Source organism: Antennarius striatus, chromosome 20, assembly GCF_040054535.1.
Source record: "Antennarius striatus isolate MH-2024 chromosome 20, ASM4005453v1, whole genome shotgun sequence".
Taxonomy (NCBI): domain Eukaryota; kingdom Metazoa; phylum Chordata; class Actinopteri; order Lophiiformes; family Antennariidae; genus Antennarius; species Antennarius striatus.
Window position 1 is genome coordinate 8,262,452 of NC_090795.1, and position 18,568 is coordinate 8,281,019.

Sequence of the window (18,568 nt, forward strand, 5' to 3'; positions counted from 1 at the left end):
GACCAGATGACAAAAGACAAAACCTGCTTGTTTCCATCATGGAATTTGCACTGTGTTGCAGCGGGAGGGGAAACAGTGACAAGTTCAGGAATTGGAATTAACAGAGAGTTGGTTTGTGTTTAAATCCCCCTAAGGAGTCATCTGTGAACAGTTAGACTAAAGAGAATGGGGCCACTTTTGCTTCTAGGAACCACAGAGGAGATAGATTTGACTTAAATCAATGTGTTTTTTCCTCCAACGCCAGGGAACACCAGTAACGCCAGTCAAAGTCCTTTATGTGCGTTTCACTGTTCTGAGGTTAACTACAGGACTTATGCTTATTTACTGTTTTAAGTGTAATTCATTTAACCTATTTTTACGTGTTGTAAATTAATGTCTTCTTCAGAATCTCTGAATATCAATGAAGACTTTTTTTTTTTTTTAATTATACTGAACGCACGCTCCATTACGCGCGCACGGAGAGGTCTCAGCGTGGACTGTCGGTCCACCCTTCTTGGAGAGGCGTGTTCAGGGGCGGCACACTCGAAGCGCGTTCAACTTGAGGATAAAACATGCATAGGTGATACTTAACCGGCTGTAGTGTAAGAATCCCATAAGAAGAAGGAGGCGTTCAGCCGGGAATGATGACAGCGGAGTTCAGCCGCCACGCGTCGCGCTTCTGATTTTTGTCAAAGCTGATCCACCTGAGCTCTGCAACTCACGTTCAAGGCGCTTTATTTCCTCTTTTTTTTCTTTTCTTTTTTCTGTGGCTGGAGTTTGCTCTCAGTCACATCTGTACCAGGAGGTCAGGAAGTGGGCTGCATTCCAAGTCACTAAAGGTAAATTATTTCTAAAGTCTGTATTAAATCACAACACCCCATTTATGTTTCTGTATTCACAACAGTGCGTTTTCGATTTGTTTAATCAGCTGCTGTCAGCATGGCACTATGGAAACAAAATGAAAGTGTATGCATGCATGTAGTGTTGTAGATGGATTGGCAGCATTAAACATCATTCTGTGCAATTGAAGTAGTGTACATGTACGCCTGCTGTATTTCTTAATGTGATTTAAAATGTAGTGTGCATTTTAAACAGTTGGTAATCTGTCACCACATTTTGTTATTTAGGAAATAAAAGCAGTTCAGTGCTATTTTGTTAATCCATCAGTCTAACATCTAGCCCATGGTGAATCTCACAATGTTACCCACAGCACTACTTCAGTGTCTGCAAGCCAGTGTACTATCCTCACAAAGTTCTGCATTGATCTAAGTTATCAGGCAAGTTTGATCCTTCCGGTAATCCTGTTTTGCTTACATTGCAGAAACGGAGTGTCTTTCTGTGCTGGTGCACTCCTAGTCTCACCCCAGTGGTCCTACCTGAGTTTGAAAGGATCAGCACCAGCACAATATCCTGCAAGTACCAGGATGAAACACCAATCTCTGCATTGGCTGAGGGGCGTGTCCCTGCTCCTGCTGATCCAGAAGGCCACCTCCATGGTGATGCTTCCAAACTCCACTGGATGGGAGCAGATTTTGGACAAGTATCTGGATGAGGAGGGGGACTGGTGGGAGGCCAAACATAGGGGGAAGAGGGCTATAACCGACAGCGATGCTCAGCTCATCCTGGACCTTCATAACAAGTTGAGAGGCCAGGTTTATCCTCCTGCTTCCAACATGGAGTACATGGTAGGTGGATGGAACTTTCCAAAAAGAAGTGAAAACACACAATTTTTGTTTGTTAAAAGACTTTTACCCTACGCTGAACTCCCTAAGAGTTGATCACACTTGTGGTCCACAGGGCTTAGCAAAGTGACCCAGTCACCAGACCGGCTGGCACTTGTCCCACTTGGCTCACGCATGGGCGGCACGCACCATCTAAATACCTTCACACATGAGCTCCCTGATACACACGAACACACAAGTATGCGCCCATGTGACGATTGTTTTGCCAATAGAAAAGAATTCCACTGACTTGCCAATGATCATATTACTATTGTGTTTTTTTTCTCTTGTCCTTAAAGATTTGTTTGACTATTCTTTAGGAATTTAGTGAGCATGCTGTGCCAGATTAATTTTCACCATGCAATTAGAAGCCAGAGCGCAGCACCAGGGCTTGTTTTACCAGCTGTCCAGCCCCACTAAACACACACGTACATGAAAGTCTGGACTTTACGAATCAAGAACTTTTTCCAGATTAACTAAATGGGCAGGTACTGCTTGACTGCCACAGAACATTGCCACAAACAGCATTTATGATGTAACAATCGATATCGTTTGCAGAAACTAATGGTGTGTTATCATCATTTTTATCCACCTAAAAGGCTGCAGAACAACAGGCAGCATTGTACTCTGGTAAAAGCAAATATACAATTCCTGCTGGGGGCAGTTGGTGGACTGTGTAATTGTATAATTGAGAGGTTAGAACTGAGGACCGCTTGAGTGAGTGCATACATGTATGTAGAAAATAAAGAAAAAAAAGCCCTGGTCTTCCCGGTAAGGTTCTGGTTGAGGTACTCTAAATGCTGAGCCAGCAGTGCTCAGCTCCTTTCTACTGTCTCCTGTTACAGTTGGCTGTTTTATTTTAGCTCCAGGGTCACCCAGGGGTGAAATATGGAGAGAAATGCAACTAAAGGACGTGAGGTTAAAGGGAAAGAGGGTGAAAGCAGGCAAAGAATATAACAGGTAAATAAAAATAGAGATGCGTGGATGATAAAGAGATTTGCACTTGGAAAGGAGAAGCAGTAATGGTTGGAGGGGACAGAAAATAGCAAATGTGTCAAAGTCAAAATAATTGAAACGAACATGAGGCATGTGAATACGGGTGAGGTAAGGTGAAATTAGAAAAGAAAGAAGGATGCATGTGTAAGGAGTACAATAGCTCCACACTGAAATCTGTATCTGTCAGTGTTTTTGAGGCATAAAGTCTTCAGGTCACATTTTAGGTGGAATTTTTGGTGATTTATTTTTGTGCTTTATTTTGAAAGAGGATCCCTATTCCTCAGGTTTTTTCTTCTGTCTGTGTTGAACTGCTGTCACCTTTCAGAAACCTCACAGCTTCAATGTACTGGAAGACATGCTCCCATGCTCTACCGACACTTTCATGCATGCAGATCCATGCACACGCTCAAATATCCATGTGTGTATTCGTAGCCATTCGCCCATCAACTCTGTTACTGTCTGCTATTGTTTGAAGCTGTAACCTGCCTGACCCTCTGTGGCAGTCATCACAGAGACACAGAGATAGCATCAATTCAAATCCCCTTCTCTCTTTTCCCTTCATCTGTTTCCTTTTCTTGCCCTCTTTCTCTGCTCCTTTTCCCTTATCCCTGTGGCTCCGTTCCCATTCTGTCATTATCCGACACAGAGGCCCAAAAAATTCCTGGGTAAGCATTCACACTCTTCAGCGATCCAGAAAGCTTCAATGTACATTCAGTAGGCTGGCAGCGGTTCTGCCTCTCACTCAAATGTTGACCCACAGGTATAAACAGACAAGTGTTAGTGTTTGAAAAGCTAAAAAACACACAGGTGACATCATGGTGGGAAGGCCCACCTGCCTTGATGTTAAACAGGGCCATGCCGGACTGCACTTGTGTCTGAGATGGCGATGATATTAACGCTGTATTGATATTTTGCTGGGAGTTTCAGTCACTTTAATTCATTGTTTTGCTTTGAAAATGTGCTTTGATTATATGAATGTGAGCAGGAATGTGCAGCAGTATTTACACAGCTTCCCTATGAGGAAAAATTGACTCACATTCATAAAATTGAATGACTTCATTTGCAGAGTGATTGTTGGACTCCAGTGGCAAAATATTAGTATTGAAACATCCTTTATTCCAGCAGTTTCACCTGCAGATTACCTCAGATCTAACTGGCCAACTGGGAGGTTGAATCTTTCCAGTGTGTCTTTGGCTTTTCCCCTGGTTTGGCCAGCTGGCTACACCCAGAAAACCTCCAAAGGGAGGGGAGGCTCTCTGGTTTGTCCAGATGTAAGAGCAGTAGCTGAATAGCATATGAAAAAATGTTGGCCCTTTCAAATTACCTACTCTGGCTCCAAAATCAAAATTACAATCCGGTGAAGCAAGAAACAAAACAAAACCCAAAACACTCAAATAAAACAAAAAAACAAAACAAAACAATATTTCAAACTAGCAGAGATGCCATCCTAATTTTACAAAGCTGGAGAGTCCACAAACTTCACCTGTGCCGACTCAATCCATTCTAAGAATGTCACACGCAGGAAAGACAAACAGGGCGTACCCTTGTGGGAATTCAGTGCCCACATTGAACCTGCATGGTGTTGTGCCAAAAATATACTTCTTGTTCCAAATGCACTGACAGTGAATGGCTCACAAAAGCACCTTCCTTGAAATGCCTCAGGGGACAGAGTAACCAACTTTGCATAGAAGTTGTAGATCAAATTAATAATTTCAGATCTCACAATTATATGTTATGTTAATAAGGATGGCGACTCACACCCTGAGGCGAGGCAGTTCTTATTTTCTTCACTTGTTGTCTCATCGTCATTCCTGGAAACATTTACTGGTTACACAATAAAGGTGCTTCAATATGGACATGTTTTCCGTAGATCAACTTCCAAATGTATCGTTCAGCGCCTTTTCTAGAAAGCCTTTTGTTTAAGAATTCCTCAGAATCTTGCTTTCTGTGGCTGACTCTCCTACCTAATTTAAATGGGAGGACTTATCCAGACTGTACAACAGTTCTCTGGAAGAAGTTATATTGTTTTTATAGTTAATACGCTGCTGTTTTATGGCTGCTTATTGTTCATGTGAATTTTATTAACATTTTTGTAGCATTATAACGTAAAGGGAAGCCAGACTAAATCAAAATATCAAGATTAACCTGAATTTATCTGTCTGGCCTGCTGCAAGACGATAGGACATTTATTGATTGACAACTATGATCAGCACCAGGACCTCTGATGTGAGCTCCATCACCTCCTCTGTCCACTCTGTGAGGTTTCTTAATTACCTCATCTACTTTTTCCTCAACTTCACTTTCTGTCATTCCCATATTTTTCCTTACCTTTTTGCAGTATTTCTCTCCATGCGCTATTGATTATGCACAGGAAATCCAAACTTGCAAACCCTCTGGAATGTAACCAGATGACCAAGGAAGAGAGAGAAAAAAAACAAAACCCAGCCTCAAATGAAGTGTTAAACGAAATACACAATGCTGTATGCACAGTGCTGAAAGATTTTAGCAAGGGAGGTGTTTTCCTTTATGGGCCCCAGCAAGAGTTTGGCCAGCATGGATGGTGGAGTGTGATGGGGGTCTTGGTTACAAGATCTTCCCTGCTGGGCTGACTGCAAACAACCGCAGCTTGACAGGCTGGCTGCACTCTGCACTCAGTTCAGCAACTGAAACATATCTGTGTTGTCACCATATTCTAATTCTGTTGTCTCAGCAAATTTGAGGACAGTGGGTTCAGGGTGGTGCATTTACTTATTATTATCATTTAAGACTTGCATCAAGATCATCACAAATCATGTCTCAATGAAAGAAAACATAAGCAACCACATTTCCCTACAAGGCATTTTAGCCAGAGTTCTGGTGAGTTTTGGTCTTGAACCCATTTGTAGTTTCAAACTTTATCGTTTTGTGACTCTTAACAAGCTATTATTGGCCAAAAATATCAAACTCACCCAGCTGAAGTACAGAATGTCCTATTTTTTGTGGTTTACTGATCTTTTTGCAAGTACGTCACCTCAATGCAGCATGCTTTAGTGCTTATCAGAGCAGACATTGATTATTTTTTTCTGAGGAAGTTGAAAGCGGAAATGACTTAGATAAAGATCAAGGTTATAAGTAAATGGCTTCCGTCGTCATTCTTTCACTACAGATGATGACCAGGCTTAAATATTCAGTGTTTGTGTTGCAGCTTTGTGAGTTATCACACCGGCAAAAGGGAAAACCAGGAATTAAAAAACCGATATGAAAATACTTGCTTTATTTACATTTTGCAGCCATAAGAGGCTTTCAATTGAGTCCTGTTGTAGTCCTGACTCTGTCTGTCATTATTTGTCTTTAGTGTAAGATAGTCCACAGGCTGCAACAGATGATGTTGCTGTAATACTGTTACACTCATTTAGCCGGTCTAGAGATAAGTGAATACAAGCTCCACATCACCATCCGTTTATTTGTTCCATATGTAACATTTGTACAAGGTTTTGTGTCATAATCTTCCTGAAAGCATACTGTGCAATCACAGCAGGTTCTGCCAGTATTACCTGGGTGGCACTGATTTAAAAAAATACATCCCCTCAGCAGCCAAAGAATTCCCAGAAAGAGCTGCAGAAACTGCTCAGAGTTAAGACTTAATTTGCGGCACTGCCAGACATCCTGTTGTTAGGGAGGTGTGTGTTTCGGGAATAATGCAGAGAACAGCAGTTGTTTCTGGTAGGCCTGAAAGTGGGTGACAGGTGATGTAGTGGGAAGGTGGTGGAAGTGGGAGTTATTTGAGTGTCTGTTATTAGATGGGATTTCAGTGAGTGTAAGCAATGCCTTCCAGGCCCCAGAGTGTGAAATGTGAAAATTTATGACACCTCCACTGGTATGCTAATCATTTCTACATACACATGTAAACTAATTGGCCTGTTACATTAGATGTCTCACACTGAAGGTGAAAGTAAAGGTGTTCAATTGGAGGGACATACAGTGTCCTTCAGAGGAAGTTCAACTGGTGTTATCCTAACATTTTTTATAGTAGAAGTAGGTCAGCCGAGAGGAAGGACGCTCTTTGCATTCCCCAAAAAACCAAGAATGGGAATATGATCCCTTAGTATCCAACCAAAGCCAAACTTAACTGAGAGGGCATCTCAGAGAGCGGTATGGTGAAACAAAAGCGTGCACCCAGACATCACCAGAGACATATGGAAGGCATTACTTAAGGAAAAACAGCTTTTTCGACTAGCACCCTATTGTAAGGGAAAACAAATCTGGGGAAAGTCAGCTGAGCAGCAATCAGAAAGTCCAAGAGCTCTTTATTCATCAGCGACAGCACATCAGCATAGTTAGTGTGGAGATTTGATGATTAATTTGTCTCCACCACGTCTCATGTCACAACTATGAGAGCTCAAAGTCACTCTGAGGCAGTGCTGCTGTATGACGCAATATTGCCATTTTATGGTCGATTAGTGGCAATCCTGTGTGTTGCAGTGGATCAGTTTATACCAACTTCTTCTACCTCTGAAATGTAATCCAGAAAAGTACTTCACACTGCTCTCATCTCCTGTACAGGTGTGGGATACGGAGTTGGAGCGTACTGCAGAGGAGTGGGCTGAGACCTGTCTGTGGGAGCACGGGCCCGCCGGTTTACTCCCGCAGATCGGACAGAACCTAGGAGCACACTGGGGAAGGTGAAGAATACAGCCTATGGCAATTCTGTATTCAAAGAACTTGACAGGCAAATGACTATGATAAATATTGATACAGTCTTTGAATACAAAGACTGAGAGTTGTTCAATATTCCAGAAATGAAGTGTGTTGTTGGTTTGTTATTCCTCATTCATTGATATTCAGTCTCCAAACAGAGGTGCCTAAGAGGCATCGTAACCAGATTCCCAAACTAATCCGACTCATTCTTTTTTGATGCTAGGAAGCAGAGGCTTTATTCTAAGTTTCCTGTGGATGTCTGAGTTTCTCTTCCTCTCTCTGAAGCTGAGTCTAGCCACTTTATGGAGGAATCTTGTTTTGATTGCTTATATCTGCAGTCTCAGTCTTTCCCTAGCCAGAGTTCATGACATCATTGGATGGGTTTAGAAGTTAGATTGTACGATAAATCAAGAGCTTTGGCTTCTGGAGAAGCTATGTCTTCGCCTTGAGGATAGGGTACAATTCTTGATTTCTGCTGATTGTTCATCAAACTCCGTCAGTCTCATCCTACATTCCTCAACACTTGTTTGAAAGACTGAGATACTTTACTTGAAGCAGTCGCTACAAACTGAGGGAAATAATCCTGTACCTTGGAGGTTCTGACTGTCATGTTAGCCGCTTCACACTCATCCTAACACAACCAGTTGTTTCGACATCGTCTGCAAAGAGTCGACACACAAGCTTGAAGACCCAATGCTGATGAAAAAACTTTTCATTCACTTTTGTAATGGCCTTAATATGTCTAAGCACCAAAATGTTCATACAGAAGACATATTAAATTGAAATTGTACTGTGCACTAAATTATGTACCTCAGGTAAATCTTTTGTTAAGTAGTTCCGTAGCTGCCAGTCTCATTGCGCCTCTCTTCATCAGTATTTATGTGCCAAAACATGCAACTGGATTCATTCACGGTACATAACTCTTATGTGTGTTTGTTTGTTCATTTGTTCACATAATCCTCCACAAAATGTCTGAAAACAGCTCTGATTTACTTAACAGACTCTCATTCCAGTTAATCATATCCTTCCACAGTCAAGATGTCCGTTTGACTCTAATCAGAGGAACTAGGAACACATGGTGCTAAATCGGTGTCAGTCTCGGTTACTGCAGTTTGCTCAGAGACAAAAGACTCGTTGCCAGCAGGAATCTTAATGGACTCCCAAACAGATGTGTTTATGTTGCTGTTGTTATTCGTTACCAAAGAGCGCTAACTACACGTGTTGTGGTACTGCCGAGTCTCGTGTAGTCTGTTGTTGTCAGGTGTTACTTTATCATTTATACATATATTTTGTCAAATAAACATGTGATGTCTTGGTTGTGTACATCCTCACATGACAGTTCTTAAAAATCTTCTGTATTCATTCAGTGGGTTCTTTACCATGAACAGAGCAGCTTTCTAACTCCTACGCTTATGGAGAACTAAAATAACTTTAATGTTGCTATCATCATAAACATTCTTTCTCATCTGTCAGGTATCGTCCACCCACCTTCCATGTGCAGGCCTGGTATGATGAAGTGAAGGACTACTCCTTCCCTTATCCTCAGGAGTGTAACCCCTACTGCCCCTTCAGATGCTCCGGCCCAGTTTGTACTCATTACACACAGGTAGTTACTCCTGGAAGGTATTATTTATTTTGCATTATGTAGTTTTTATGACTGTTTTAGAATATGTAATCATTTTGTCAAGGTTTAATGTGTCATTCTTTTGCAGCTGGTTTGGGCCACCAGCAGTCGGATTGGCTGTGCCATCAACTTGTGTTACAACATGAATGTGTGGGGACAGATTTGGTCTAAAGCTGTCTATCTAGTCTGTAACTATTCACCAAAGTAAGCATACTACTTGTCATTTCATTCGCTGCTGCATGACTAATGACAACAATAATCTGTCATCAATCATTTTGATGGGACAGAGTCCTTTGTCCCTGATTTTGAAAGTCTTGTCACACACAAACTGCTAGAGTTATACACATTCTGCTCAGTAAGCCTTTCTTATTATATGACCTGAACAGAGGAAACTGGTTGGGATATTCTCCTTACAAACATGGGACACCCTGCTCTGCTTGTCCTCCCAGCTATGGTGGACGCTGCAAGGACAATCTCTGCTACAAAGGTATGTTTAGGAAAAAATAGATTGAGTTGGAGTAAGAAACCCAGAGGAAAATTCTGCTCATTAAAACACACATTTGTGATTGTACTCAAAGATGACAGCTCCAACCCTCCACGAGAGGAAACAGAAGAAAACAACTTCATCGAGCCAGAGGCCCCCCGTACTCCACAGAAGCCCTGGTCCAGGCCCTCCAAGCCTGAGTCTCCCAGTCTCCCTGCTCCAGCCCCCACCAAGCCCCCCACGGAGGACGTGCAGAAATATGAAGTGGTCAACACACAGCAGATGTGTAGGCTGCCATTTAAGTGTTTATTCTGGATCTAATTTCATTTCCAAATGGGGGGCATAGGATCTGTTTTAGTGTTGAGGTACAGAAGAGATGTATATATGGCAAGACGTATGTGACATGAGCTGAAGGAAACGGTTTCAAAAATTGGGCTAGTGAATTTGTGTGTATCTGCCTGCAATATGTTGGACAAACTATAACGTATACATCGAAAGAAATAGACCTTGACCAGATATATTTTTCTTGCAATTCATCTTTTCTGTCCTGTAAACTTTATCTGTCATCTCCCTGATAAACCTTGACAGTTTCTTAAGTGTAGTTAATATCATAAGTCAGTCTTTGGAGGAGGGTGGGGTGGGGTGGGTAGGTCTCTTAGCATGAGCCCAAGAATGTGTGTTTTTCTTTGACCGGCTGTGAGGGGTTGAGGGTTGAGAGGGGCTTGCTGTGGTTTTTAAATGGCTTCCCCTCTGCAGTCCAAGGGGCCTGTCCTTGTAAGCTGAGACACTTCCTCTAGTATTGCTGACCACCATGAGCCTTGTTTTAGGAATTCTTCTCTTTGGTACTAGTAGTAGCATCACAACAATATTCTTCACTGCCTTTCAATCAACTCGGGATTTCAGAAACAGGACGATCGCATCAGAGAAGCCAGGTCATGCATTTCAGTTCTTGTTCAAAAACTGAAAGGTCTTTAACATGTTTTTCAGCTCAAATTGTGACCTGTGACACTAAACTTCGAGATCAGTGTAAAGGAACACCATGTAATAGGTACAGTTTGGATGTAATGTGGTAAAAACAATATTGAATGATTTGTTCAGTACATTTAACTTAATTTTTCTGCCAATTCACAGATATGAATGCCCAGCCGGGTGCCTAGATGCTACAGGAAAAGTAGTTGGGACAGTATACTATGAAATGGTAAGTACACAAGTTGAGTATTGCAAATTAATTACACAAATGAACAAGGAATTGTAAAAGTTTCCTCATCAAGATAATAAAGTACTACTTGCTTACAATGGCATCGACAAAAGTTTTTTAGTATACAGTAAATAATGCTGAAAATAAACGGCTCTATTCTCAGCAATCCAGCGTGTGCAGAGCTGGTCTCCATTCCGGTGTCATAGATAATGATGGAGGATGGATGGATGTGACAAGACAAGGAAGAAAAGACTTTTTCATTAAATCCAACAAGAATGGAGTCCAGTCCTTAGGGTGAGACAAAAGCATTAGAAATGCCACCCTGAAAGTATACAGATGAAATCTGATGGCAACAATACTAAGGTACAATCGTGGTAAGTGATTATGGTCTAATCTCAATTTTTTGGGATTCTCTTTACAGAAAGTATCAAAGTGCTAATTCCTTCACTGTTTCCAGAGTTGCAGGTTTGTCTAACAATCAACAACTATGTGTAACACTACTTGCAATAATTACATTTTTATATCAAATTGCACTTTAAAAGGTAATTATAATTATTTCTTGCAGTCAAAGCCATTACTTGTGAAACCACAGTTGCACAACTGTGTCCGTACCAGAAGCCTGTAAAACATTGTCCAAGGTATGAACCTGGTTTATGTTTAGTTTTCCAGTGCCATGATAGTTTGAGGCAATGCGTTCACATGTTCTCTTTTTAGGTTGTACTGCCCGAGGAACTGTTTAGCAGAGAATCCTCACATATCAAGAGTTATCGGTACTGGAATATACTCAGATGTAAGTCCCTCAGTTAAAGGTTAAAGGTATTTACCGCCAAGGTCATCACTAAATTTGTGGCACAATGAAGTTACCTTTCCCCTTGCGTACATCTGCAGAAGTCGAGTATATGCCGAGCAGCGGTCCACTCTGGAGTCATCAGGGATGATGTGGGAGGTTACATCGATGTGATGTCAGTGGAGAAGCGGAAACACTACACCGCCTCATACCAGAATGGCATTTCCTCAGAGAGGTATGGGATGACCAAACTGACTAGTGTGTGTGTGTGTGTGTGTGTGCGTGTAATTTTTAGGGGACAATGAAAACATTTAAGACATTTTTTTAATCTTTCAGAGGTAACAAAAACGTCACATACACAGTCAATTATTTCAAATAAAGCATCATACACAAATGAAAAGTCCAACATAATGTCGTAGATTGTTAATGCAGCATGTTCTATAACATATGGAAAGTGAGGAGGTTAAATTGCTCGGCTCAGTGAGGATGGATGACAAATCAATGACTTTCAGGTAGAGATATTTATCCATTCCGCTCTCCCAGATGGACTAAGTTTTTCAAGATGTTGGCAGTCTCTCATGACTGTCAATGGAAAAATTATGTGCATGGATCTGGTTTGAAATCATTTGTTTCCCTGCAATTAGTGCAGAGAATGAGCACATCCTAATATAATGTTGGGAGCGGTTTGTTTTTCAGTAGTAAGTTCAGAAGGCCACTGGTGGAAAAGAATCTAAAGATTAATATGGCTCAGACAAAGCAAAAAACAACACAGAGCCTGTGCACTGAGAAAAGGAGGCTCTGTCAACACCTGAAACAAAGAGGATCAATATGATGTGTAATCCTAAACTTGATAAAGCTTTTCAAAGTACAAGTTCTGTCTCAATGTCACAAGAAATTAGATCCTTTGAAATAGAAACATTTTTGCATGTACATTTTGAGCAGTGTTTTATTTTGGGTTAAATGAGTTATTCTATGTGTAGCCGCTGGCTGCCACTGAGAACTCAAATGGTTCAGGAACCTATAAATAACCAAATTGTAAGATTTAAGTTGGTGAACAGGCCACAGATATAAAAAAAACAACCATTGGACAAGTGACGGTCCAATAATGGGCAGAGACAAAGTTCTTCCCCCAAGACTAAAAACTTTATTAAAAGAGAGTAAAAAGAACAATACCAAGAGACCTATCAGGTCTGCATGAGCACTGCAGAACGGCCGGGATGACTGCAATTAGGGAGCCAATCAAGGCCGGAGCACTCACCCAGCTCCGTGCCCGACACTCACACTCACACAGCAAACAACCAAAAAGACAAGGGGTAAAGTGTAAAACGTGAAGGCTGTGTAAAAAAAACCACTTCACACACAAATTAAGGGGAGTGTGGAGCTGAAGTGAGGGACCCCGACCACCGATGGCCCCACCGTCCAAAGCAGCTCCCTGGCACCGGCCCCGCAACACTCATACAATAGAAAGAACCATTAAAAACATGTTAAAAGCTAGCAGGACTGCTGCAACAGTACTGTTTGTTGTCTTGGGGGAAAATACAAGCCTAGAATAAAATCAAGGAGTATAAAAGGGCACAAAAGCCTAACCAATAAAATTGAATAAAACAAAACCCACAATGAAACCAAACTATATAAAAAAAACCCAAAAAAAACAGCAGTGGCAGTCTGTCTAAAATAAAAAGGAGACAGGTTAAATACCTCTGCCAAATAAACCAATCTGTACACTGAAGGAATTGTCCCTTTACCTCCCGTGGAACAATCCTCTCCAGGAATCCACCTGTGTGGGCATGAGGGAAGTCCCTGAACAAAACCTAACATATGACTAAAATACATCTAAAAACACATGAACCAAAAAAAACCAGAAGACAACTTATGGCAGCAACTCCTAGCCAGAAAGGAAGCATAGTGACACCTTATACCAATCTCTGGCTGATTGGTAGGAGGAGCGCACTGCTACCCCACTCTGGTGGCCCAGGAGGGACATTTTCTACCGGTCACATATGATCAGATTTTTCCAAGAAGTAATGACATGCAGATTAAAACTGTTAATATGATTTTTGTTAGTTGGTTATACTGTATTTAAGGTTTGATGCTAGCTCTAATAAAAAAAATTAAGGGAGCGCTAAGTTCTTGGAGGGTTGAAAAGGGTCAAATATACTTTATGCAGGAACATAACCTTCGCAGACAAATTTACAAATGGCCTAATTAGGAAATTGAAGGTTTGTAAACACAATACTGCATCGTCAGCATAGAGGTATAGTTTTACTCACATTGTCTTCTTCAATTTCTACTCAAGAATAGAGGATTTTTGGCACAGAGTAGGAAACAATACACATAATTTGTTTGTGTTGAGGATATTGGAATGTTGACAAGCTTAGGACAGGGAATAAAATATCTCACTAATTCAAATCTATACAGAAATTGCCGTCTACCATGTCATATCCAACTTAGCTCTTCTACATTAAAAAAATATTATTTTTGATTTAAGAGGCATTTCGGTGACGTTCAACACCTATAATAACATAATCCCTTGGTCTGTGTGAGTTGTTCCTTGTGGAGTAGAATTAAATCAATGTGCCAATATTAAATTGATCACTTTTTATATAACCATTCAGCTGTTAACAGAGACCATTGCTTGTCATTATATAGGACAAAGATTTGCTGATGCTCAAATGTGACAACATTTTTCCTGAACAGCATTAAGGCTGAAGTTCCGGACCATTCTCGGTTTGAAAGTGTGAATGACCTGGTGAAGTCAAGCTTAGTTTTTAGAGACATTAAATTGTACTTACTTTGAATTTGCTCTGTCATGTGCAGTATTGCCATTATTAACATGACCTGTATATGGAGGGCATACACATATTCATAAAGCCTCATTTATTTAATGGTCTCTATTCCCTCTTCTCCCTTGACTCTTCCCACCATGTTTATCCTTGCGCCTCTGCTGAGATACCTCATGTCTGTCAGTATCTGCCCATCATTTATCTGTCTCTTTTAACACAACAACAAGTCAGTCTTTGCAGGATTAACACGTGAAAGACCCTCTGTTTGTGTCAAAATGGCTGTTTTATCAGAGAGCTTCGACCTCTATCTGTCATCAGAGTGTCAGATGGCTCACTGATGTGGACAGTTTCTCGTAAACCTGAAGTCTGTGTGTTTGTCATTTTTTGTCTCTCTGCAAAGGCCACAACATGTTCTGTATCTGACACCCAAACTGACTTCCCCTTGTTCCTCTCTTGCTTTCAGCCTTCATAACCCTCCTGGAGGGAAGGCATTCCGGGTGTTTGCTGTGATTTGAGTGCTCCAGAGTGCGGCTTCACCAAACAGAAAGTACACTTGGGCTGCTGAATAGGTGGTAATCAAGCTCTGTTGTCAAACTCAATGACTGAAATGTTTCTGGCTTTCCTACACTTGAGGGGTTAGAGGTCGTCTCCATGACAGCGTAAACCCAGCAACACAACTTGATACACAATGAGGAACTGCCAGTACTCACTTGCTAGTAGTTTTCTTTTTGTCATCTTGGGCTGGAAGTGTTATGATCTGTAAATATGTTTGAATATTTTGTTTTGTACATATTTGTTGACAGTATTACATCTGTTTTGTCTTTGTGCCGTTGACATGTTATTTTCACTCATAGCTGTGTTTGAGTACTGATAGAAATTCCATGATATATCATAATAAAGGCACTTAAAGAAAGAATATCATTTTTAATGGCACATTTTTACTGGTGCTCTGGAGAGTTTATGTCTCATACTTTACTTTTGAATGATTGAGGAATAAATTGTTGTGCATTTATTTTTGTACGATTATGCTTTATATTATGGATGCTGCTATATGTTTTTGTATTGTTGATGTAAACTACCAGTTTGATGGATTTATTGTCTGGTTATTTAGCTGATGGTAGCTCAGTTGAAACTCCCTGCAGGTCAGGAAGTACTCATCTCTCAGAGTTGTCATTCTCCAACCCAACCAATATGACTGACTTCATCATGCCTCACATTTAACAGCATGTCACAAGGATTTTTTCTTTTTTTTAGCTTTAACCTAATTTGCTATTTTTATCATGACACTTTAAAAGTCATATCAGTTGTCTCTCCCATATACATAAACACACATCTTTCTATGTAACCATTTTATTTCATAAAGTATGTCAGGGAATGGTGATTTTAAATAAAATATATATATATTTGTTCTTGTCATGTTTGTTATTTCATTTATTTATTGCATTATTCTGTTTATATTTTATAAATGATCAGATAAACATCATTGGTTCTGTTGGTTTCAATTACATTCAGTATGTTTCACAATTTAATGTAACACTTTAACTTAACTGGTGTCATATTCCAAAGATATTTCAAAACATTTAAATTCAAAGAAAAGTTCAAGTTTAGCAGAGTGTCTCCTTCAAATTGAAGTTGTACTTCCTGTTGAAAATCTGTGGTGGCTGTGGTGCCAGGTTGGCGCTCCTACATCTTTCTATTCCTAAAAAGTTCTCCTAAGTAACACGATCATTGCTTGAATACATGTTTACTTGTGCTTAAACCTCAAATAGCAGGCAGCCTCAAATTCGTTTCACCTCAGGCACAGTTGAAAACCTGGCTCGACTATTTTGAAGTTGTAGACTTTGACTGGAATCTTTCTCAAAACTCTAACTGAAGCTGAAACTGGGAAACCATGTATGCAGAATGTTGTTGGTGGTCCTTGAACAAGTCACCTGATATGGGTCATTCTGGTCTCATATTAAAGTTGACATATCTGCCTTGAAACCTCATTGGCAGAAAGTCATTTCATATTTGGTCAAACCCAGTGGATAAGCAGGCAGAGCCAAAACAACAAAGATCAAAGCACCTCAGGGAACCAGTAAGGAGGTAGGTTTTGTGGGCAGGATGAAGTCTGAACCCAATCCCACAAACTTCTAGATCCATAGCTTCACTTGAGGAAGAAGACTGCGTCACTGATGTGAGAGTCTTGGGATGTAGAACTCCCAACACCACTACACATACAAAGTAGTTATTTACCTGAATTTTTTTTTAAAAAAGCGGAAGTGTGTTCCAGGTTTCCACCTGGAGTTCATCACCAGGGAATCGTCACTTCTCATTTTCTTTTGAGCAGTAATGGGGCGAATTGACCAGTCAGTAATGGACTTCACCATATCCATGTCTCACCTTGTTATGATGTCGGTAGGGCTGCAATAGGCTGTGACTCAAGCTGCCAGTATTTGCTATTCCCCAGACAAGTGCTGCTAAAATTTACATGATGGGTTGAACATGCAACTACTGGCCTGGTGACACTAGTGTGACTCGACATACACACAGTCAGTAAATGAATTTTGTATGGGTTTCACATGTGTGCATGTGTGAGAATAGTTATTAAGCTTTTAAGTTACACATGTGGGAGAGTACATGCTGCAAACCCACAACATATGGAAAACAATGTATTTGTCGTAAAAACACTGATGTGACATACAGTAGATGTATGTGTGTGTGTGTGTTAGTCGGTGTGGGTCTTATATAATTTAGATCCTATAACATAACTTAAATTCATGTGCTTCCCAATATGCTAACACTCATGTACACACTCACATAATCCATCACGTTTTTATTATGCCCAATCATTTGTGATCGCTGAGCTCTACAGGAGAACGGGCTGCGAGGTGATTGATAGACCATCCATGCACTCACATCCTGCGAGAGAGGAGAGGAGGATGCATCAGACAGGTGTCAAAATCCACGGTGGGATGTGGTGATGGGTGGCATTCAGGAGCTCTGAAGAACAAAAGACAAGAGGAAAGACAAGCAGAATGTAGAGAAAGAGAGGGACAAAGGAAAGGGTAGACTGATAACCTGAAGGCTACAGGAATTACCATATGTTAACAAAATGACATCACAACCAACTTTATCGCTTGAATTTGTGATAAGAAGATAACAATTGAAATAAACTGAGGCCATAAATAAAAATCTGAATACCTTAATGTTTGACTGACAACCTGCTAAGTTTACTCACGATTCAATGCCAGCAATTATATCTTTCAAGGCCAATGAATATGATGCAAGTCGACACAACTGCAAGATTGATGATGAGCCACCATTTTTGACAAAAAAAAAAAAAAGTGATCCCATGAGAAAAATGCACCACAAACCTTAAATGTACCTTCACAGAGCAAGAGCTTGTTTAATATGCTCACTGTACAGGCATTTTGGCTCACATCAGGAGAACCAACAATGGGTGTAAGATGTAGTTAAAATGCCTTTATTGATTAGTGACAATCAATGAAGATACTTTCACTATATCCTTGATTGATGTTAGCATTCAGTCTTTACCATTGATCCCTGAAAGCTATGTCTGTTGTCTTTTCAGTATCAGATGGGAAATATTAGCTCTGAGCTGAGTTGAAGGGATTGACATTATGCAGTAGTCTTCTATAGACTTCTGCTGCCAATTCAAGCAATAAAATCTGCAGTTTCAATTACCGGTACCTGTGCATTGTGTTTACATTGTTTTCGTCTCACTTCTGCATCTCATTACCGATGAGGTCATCTTTGTAGTAAAAGGTTTCATACGCCTTTGTGGGACATCATGTGCAGAGTTTTTTATCTTTTCCACACTTTTTCAGCAACATAAAATTCCTTTGTCGTCAAATAAAACAGGATAACTGTTATTACATGGCTCTGTACTGCTAAAAACAACTGCAGATAATTAAAGAAAAGATACAACAGATTAATGAAAGTGTTGCTGTGTATTTTCATATATGATGCACCACACAGTAGTGGCTACATTAGAAGTAAAACTGACAGAGAAACAGCCTTAGGCCCATTAGGGCCAAAGAGACCGAGTACCGTAAAGACAGATGGGATGAAAGACAAGCTTGCAGCTAGTTTGGTCTGCATGGTGCCACCAGTGTTTTCAGACTGTCGTTTAAAATTAGGAAGGCCATTAATAACCTCCTCACAGTGCTTTGCTCAGCTGCAGTCTGGCGCTTCTTGCAGAGCTAAATGTGGCGCTGCATGGCAGCAGACTGGCAGACTGTGTCAAAGAGACGATACACACCTGAGGAGAGCGACCGAGAGGGGCAGGCAGACAGCGCTGTATGAGTTACTGCATT

At 40.7% G+C, this 18,568-nt stretch overlaps 1 protein-coding gene across 1 annotated transcript; it reads left to right on the forward strand.

The window, feature by feature from the left end:
- Window positions 1-448: 448 nt before the first annotated feature.
- Window positions 449-15,655, forward strand: LOC137587819 (cysteine-rich secretory protein LCCL domain-containing 1-like). The gene is made up of 15 exons (XM_068304469.1): window positions 449-818; window positions 1,301-1,664; window positions 7,239-7,357; window positions 8,847-8,979; window positions 9,086-9,201; window positions 9,384-9,484; window positions 9,576-9,767; window positions 10,469-10,529; window positions 10,613-10,679; window positions 10,843-10,973; window positions 11,101-11,144; window positions 11,245-11,317; window positions 11,394-11,469; window positions 11,568-11,701; window positions 14,713-15,655. Exons 2-15 carry the CDS (start codon window positions 1,404-1,406, stop codon window positions 14,762-14,764), a joined length of 1,560 nt encoding a protein of 519 aa, XP_068160570.1. The 5' UTR covers window positions 449-818; window positions 1,301-1,403; the 3' UTR covers window positions 14,765-15,655.
- Window positions 15,656-18,568: the final 2,913 nt, after the last annotated feature.